Source organism: Chiloscyllium plagiosum, unplaced genomic scaffold (assembly GCF_037043375.1).
Source record: "Chiloscyllium plagiosum isolate Xiang-an unplaced genomic scaffold, Cpla_swu_hap1 HiC_scaffold_37, whole genome shotgun sequence".
Lineage (NCBI taxonomy): Eukaryota > Metazoa > Chordata > Chondrichthyes > Orectolobiformes > Hemiscylliidae > Chiloscyllium > Chiloscyllium plagiosum.
The window spans coordinates 29,013,878-29,019,877 of NW_028270175.1; the positions used below are offsets into that span (position 1 = coordinate 29,013,878).

The following is a 6,000-nucleotide window of genomic DNA, read 5'->3' on the forward strand; positions in this document are numbered from 1 at the left end:
AACAATTCTACAGAATGAATTCCATGGATGCACACATATAATTGTCAGTGACAAGGAATGTAACTTTGACTTTGAACAATATCATAAAATGGGCATGATTAGAACTTCAATAGGAATAATCAGTGCTATCAACAGTTTTACACTATACCCGTTCCATGGGAGTATAGACCAATGGAGTTTTCAGATAATGCAGGGTTAGAGGATATGCCAGGATACATAGATGAAAAAGACATGCATTCAAGTATTATTTTATATTTTAACTTACTATGGACACATTTATAACATGAATTATCTGTGTAAACATGTACGGTAGAAACAATTCCCAACAAAATCATTGCCATAGGAATTTCTAACAAAAATACATGATGGTAAGAGCAAGCAGACTTGGGACAGAATAGATTAAATTAAAAAAAAGCTAAATCCTTCTGTGAAATGAAGCATCCTAATAAATAAGTGACTACTCGGATCGGCACAAAGCAATAAGACCTACTCAGAAGCACTTCAGGCAATGCTTGTGACCTGTTTAAAGCTCGAGCATAAATCAGTCATAAATATTTCAGAGATAACTAATGTGCTTCACGTCCTACTTCAGTCCAGGCTACTCTGCCTGAAATAGGATGCCAAAATGGGATTAAAACAATGAAAACTGGAATGCAGAGGAATCTTCAAGTGACTACTTACTATCCTCCAATTTCCTAATTCACTAATTTTCTTTCTTCTCTCAAAGATGCAAAATTCATATTGGAGCACAGTCCCTTGGGCACCATTAGCTGTCCAGTACGAGTACATTTTATACACGCATCTAGATTAGGTGCAGCAGAAGACTGTTCAAGCATCAAAGCTAAGCCCAATCCTTGTGTTGCCTGACATCCGCACACTGGAGGAATCAATGGATACCAGTCAGGAACAAAAACTCTGAGATGTAAACAGTGATTGCTGTCACTGAGATCAGTTAACTCAGCATAAACTGGGTACGGAAAGTTGTACAGTTGGTCATGCAGTGGTGTTTTTATTCACTAAGCTATACAAGGTTCATTAGATGTAATAATGTTTACAACTTGTCATTTTGCAATGGAAAATCCCAATGGCTCAGATTGTGTGGTTAGCAGAAACTGATGTCATCAGTTCATTGTACTACACTTGCTCACAGGCTTCACTGGGCAATTGCACACTCTACAGGAGATCTTGGATATACGTGAACTGTGTATGGCCACAACTAGCTAAAGTAGTTGATTCAGGTTATGCATATAGGGTGAAATAAACAGATTTCAAGAGATACTGGAAGAAGAGAAGGGGAAATAAGAGGGGTGGGGAACAATTTTTAAAAAACTTAAAATGTTTACATTTTCCAACAATAATAACGATGTGACAGTTTCAACTTCACGACCGTAATAGTTAATTTACAGCAGTAGAGAGATTGTTTGGCTGTAATTAAGACTTACTATTCAGCTTAAGAGTGACCAATTCTGAAACTGTCAAGTCCTCAGTTTCTCTGAGGATTTTAGTGAATAGCTACTTCAGCAATATCATACCTACATGTTTCAATGGGGAGTCTCTCTGTCTAAATAATGGAATAGTTAAGCATCTGGAGAAGGGGCAAATCAGACAGCAACCTCCTGACCTCCATGTTCCACACAAGTATGCAGTTGCCAGAGTCCAACTTACACTTTAATATCCATAGTGCTGACTGCTTCATTGGTCCAGATTGTGTAGTAAATATAACATTTCAAAAAATTTGTTTTCACATTCATGTGACAATGAAGAAACTAAAAGCTGTTCAGTTACATGCAGACCAAAGGGTTACTAAAGGGTTTTCAACATCATTGCTGTAGTTTTAAGAAAACATGAATTGCAATATGTAAGAACGGATAAATGCTTATTGTAACAAGACACAATTCTATAAACCACAGGAGTAAAGTCTCAATTATCTAGTAAAATCACCGACTCTTGCAGTAAATTACACCAGCATTATAAAGGCAATCAGAGTGTTGCTTTTAAGGTCAGAAATGGATTGAATTAAACAGCTGCGTTTTATCTTTCATTAATTTGCATGGGATAAGATGGCAGAATCTAACTAGCCTTGCTCATACTTCCAAGCCACTAGGCAAATATCACTTCTGATAGCATTCTAGATACGAAAATAACATATTTCCTTCCTAGATGAACAGGATCACATGTAAAAAGTGGAATGGTGCAAGAAATCAAATAGATTAGTTCACTTTACTCACAGAAGTTAACAAATATTAATCAGAAGGGAGATTTACTTTGATTTGACAGGAACTTTTGGTCTCCATTTTCTTAGTTGGAGTTGTCGCTCTTTTCTTTCCATTTCTTTCAAGAATGTCATCAATTGCTGGTACTGTACCTGGGCACACAAGTAGAGAGGGACACTAAAATAAGCCAACAGCCAGAAGAATGCTTGTAAAAATCGGAACATTATTCACTATCTATATCCCTAACTGTTTTGTTTTTAAAAACACTTCGCATTGAGCACGAAAGTGGATTATAACCATTGTGGGCTTAGAACTAACAACTAGCCTTTGTACAATATCTATGAAGTCCTAAGGTCCTTCGCAGGGCAATTATCAAACAAAACTGCCAAAGATATAGGAGGGAGGATCACCAAAGATTTCATCAAAGTAGTAGATTATAAGGATTTTCTTAAAGGAGAAGAGAGAGATAGGGAAGTGGAGAGATTTAGGCAAGGAATGATAAAGCTTTAGAACTTGGCAGCTGAAAATACAGTTACTAACATTGGAAGAAATAAAATTGGGGATGTGCAAAAGGCCTGAGATAGAGGGTCACGTATAGCCTGGAAGGTTACAGGGCTAATGGATGACACAGAGATAAGGGATGTGAGCTTGAAAGGACTTGTAAACAAACATGTGAATTTTAAAATCAAAGCACTTCTTAACCAGGAGACAGTATAGGTCAGAAAGCCACAGAGATGATGATAAATAAGACTTGGTGAGAGTTCAGAAATGGGCAGCAGAGCTTTGGATGTTAAATTTATGGAATGAGAAAGTTGAGAAACTATTGAGTACATTATTATCATCAGCCTTGATCACTCTAAAGACATGTGTGAGAGTTCCAGCAGCAAATATAGTAAAGCTGTTGCAAATGAGCAATTTTAACAAAATGAATTTAAGTGGATTTAGTGAGTGTTATTATGTTGGAAGAAATAGGAGTGTGGCAGTGCAAAGAGAAGCCATTATAGATGATTCTCTGGTTACTACTGAATAGCTAAGAATGGAAGCAGAAAACTGCAGATCCCCCTCGATGGATGATGGACGAATGGTGTTGGAGAAAGATTGTTTGGTCGATTTTTTGGATGGCCATTTGACAGGTCAACAATGAGGAGAAAGGATAGCTCATCTTTGTCAGTCACAGAGAATACAATTTGTGGCTTTGACAAGAAGCAATTCAGTATTGTCGCAGGAGCATAAATCTGAAAGGAAGAAATTAAAACACAAGATTCTGGGAAAGATGAGCATAGACTCTGAGACGACAGCACGTGCCAGGTCTGAGGTGAGGAAAGCAGTGGTTGTTTGCCAGGACAGAGGATGGTAGAAGGATGACCAAGGGCTGATCCTTTATTGAGAGGAACAATCATAGTAGGCTTGAAAGGAGATGGGCACAGCATCCAATGAAGGGGAAAGATTAACAATATCAGCTATCAAAGGGCAGGAAGAAAATCTAGGTGTTTAGCAGTTTATTTGAAGTAGAGAAAAAGGAGGTCAAGCTTAAGGACAAGGCAAGCTTTGAAATGGGATGAGGGGATAGAGGACAAGTAATGCAATGAGGAACCCTCACAGGAACTTTGGCCTGATGAATCATGGTAAAGAAAGGAAGTAACAGTGGTTGTTGAACAAAAGATCTCAATCTTAGTGACAAAGAAATCGATAATATCTTGCATCTGTTAGAGACGAAAGCGGAAGATGCTGGGAAGAGAGATTTAAAAGGACTCTTTGTGGTAATGAAAAGAAAATTAGTAAACTTGTCATTGTTAAGTACTCAGTAGAGGCCTCAGTCTAATTTTAACCCAGGCTGAATGGGCAGAAGTCCTCAGAATGTCAATTTCTATTTTGTCCCCTGCAAACAAAATTAGTTAAGCAACAAAAACTAAGCACAATGAGCATAATTCTGCTGTGACACTTATCAAAGTGAATGGACAGGAAAACATTTATACTTTTACACTTATGAGGAAGTATGTACAATGCTAGGTGCTTTTCAGTTTCCATTTAACAGTTAGCGTTAATTCTACATTTGTTCTAAATTTTTATCATCTAAACAAGCAGCGTCATCATATCTCACCATTTCTTATGTTTTTTTTTCCCTCTGGCCTCCTACCTGTGCAGTTCTGTTTCCCTCAGCATCACCTTTCACATGCAATCAATTAATTTTTAAGAAGAAATTTTAGGACCACCAAACTGTTAACTTCTTGACCCACGTTGCCTTTTCTCTTACTCTTTTCAATGTTGCTTCTTGACTTCAGATTTTTGACTGAGTTGCTGTTTTAAGGAGTATGTAAATGGTGCTCATGCTGGTCACACTGAGGCTTTGACCAAGTTCGAGAGGTCATATGGTCCCATCATTCCAAATGAGAACAGAAGCAACACCATCAAGCACAGAAGAACAGATTGATTAAAATATCTACAAAAAGACAATGTGGTAGATGATTCAAATGAACCACACTCACTGAAGCCTTGGACTCACCTGTGATAGTTTTAATGGAATTGTTTTCAGATTGACATCACACTCAATGCGTGGAGTATTCCGGGAACGCAAGGGTTCTTTGGTTCCATTCCTCTTTAACAGTGCAGAGGCAGAAACTGGTTCCAGAATGTACCTGTGGTCTCTGTTTTCCAAAAAATAATCCATTGCTTCCTGCAAAGTCAAAATGATGCTAAGGTGTAAATATACTAAATACTTTATTCCCATATAAATAAACACTGCAGAGAGTCACAGAATCATAGAGATGCACAGCATGAAAACAGATCCTTTGGTCCAACTGGATATCCTAAACTGATGTAGTCCCATTGTTGAGCACTTGGCTCATATCACTCTAAAACCTTCCTCTTCAGAGACCCATCCAGATGCCTTTTAAAAGCTGTAAATATACCAGCCTCCACCATTTCCTATGGCATTTCATTCCATACTTCTTAGATCCCTTTGAAATCTCTTCCCTCTCATCCTAAACCTATGCCCTCTAGTTCTGAACTCCCCCAGAAAAGTTCAGGAGGAGGGAAAAGACCTTGTCCATTTATCCTGTCCATGCTGCTGGTGATTTTATAAACATCTATAAGGTCATCCCTCAGTCTCCGACCCTTTAAAGATTCCAAAATCTACATTTGCAACCATGACTTTAGTCATCTTCTTTAAATTGAATTCTTTCATATTCTGTTCTATAACTGATATCAGAGCATTTTTTTGCACAGAACACGAAAATATTGAAGATGGCTAGGGGCCAGAATAAGGTCAACCTATAATGATAACTGGTCAGAAAAATCTCAGCAGTCTCCTGTATTGTAAGCAATTTTCAAACAGCAGATTCTCGCTTTCTTTAGTAAACAGCAGAAGGATGAAATCTTTCTTCTAAGCATGCATTTTCAAAACACATGCAGGCATATCATAAAATGAATGCAAATAACAAAATGCAGCAGAAGAGGAAAAGGGACAAATTAAAGGAATTCTCACCAGTTGAGGGAAAAAGATATTAACCATGGTATTTTTTTCTACCTTGTCTCGCAGTGAGAATGTACCCCGTGACCGAGCAAACAAGAACTGGTTCTTCACTTTCAGTTTACCAAGGTTTGCCACAATATTCAAAACAATTCTTATTAAAGCTACACTTTTAGTAAATAGAGAAGTGTACTGTAAGTTTTCAAAGTGGCTATTCAGTTTAAAGAAAAATTATTATCCTCAGTTGACTTTTAATTATGGTGCCCCTCAATTTGCTTACCAGCTTGGAAACCTTGACAGTCAGCAAAATAGGTGCTG

The 6,000-nt window shown here is 37.7% G+C and overlaps 1 protein-coding gene across 10 annotated transcripts in view; it reads right to left on the minus strand.

Annotated features, from left to right (window-relative positions):
- vps13d (vacuolar protein sorting 13 homolog D) overlaps positions 1-6,000 on the minus strand; it is a 314,700-nt gene that overhangs the window by 274,988 nt on the left and 33,712 nt on the right. For all 10 annotated transcript variants that reach the window (XM_087980553.1, XM_043675642.2, XM_087980550.1 and 7 more), the window contains exons 7-8: positions 4,717-4,887; positions 2,265-2,365 (exon numbers count right to left, since the gene is read on the minus strand). In XM_087980553.1, coding sequence (XP_087836679.1) covers positions 2,265-2,365; positions 4,717-4,887 — 272 coding nt within the window. The remainder of the gene's footprint in view (positions 1-2,264; positions 2,366-4,716; positions 4,888-6,000) is intronic.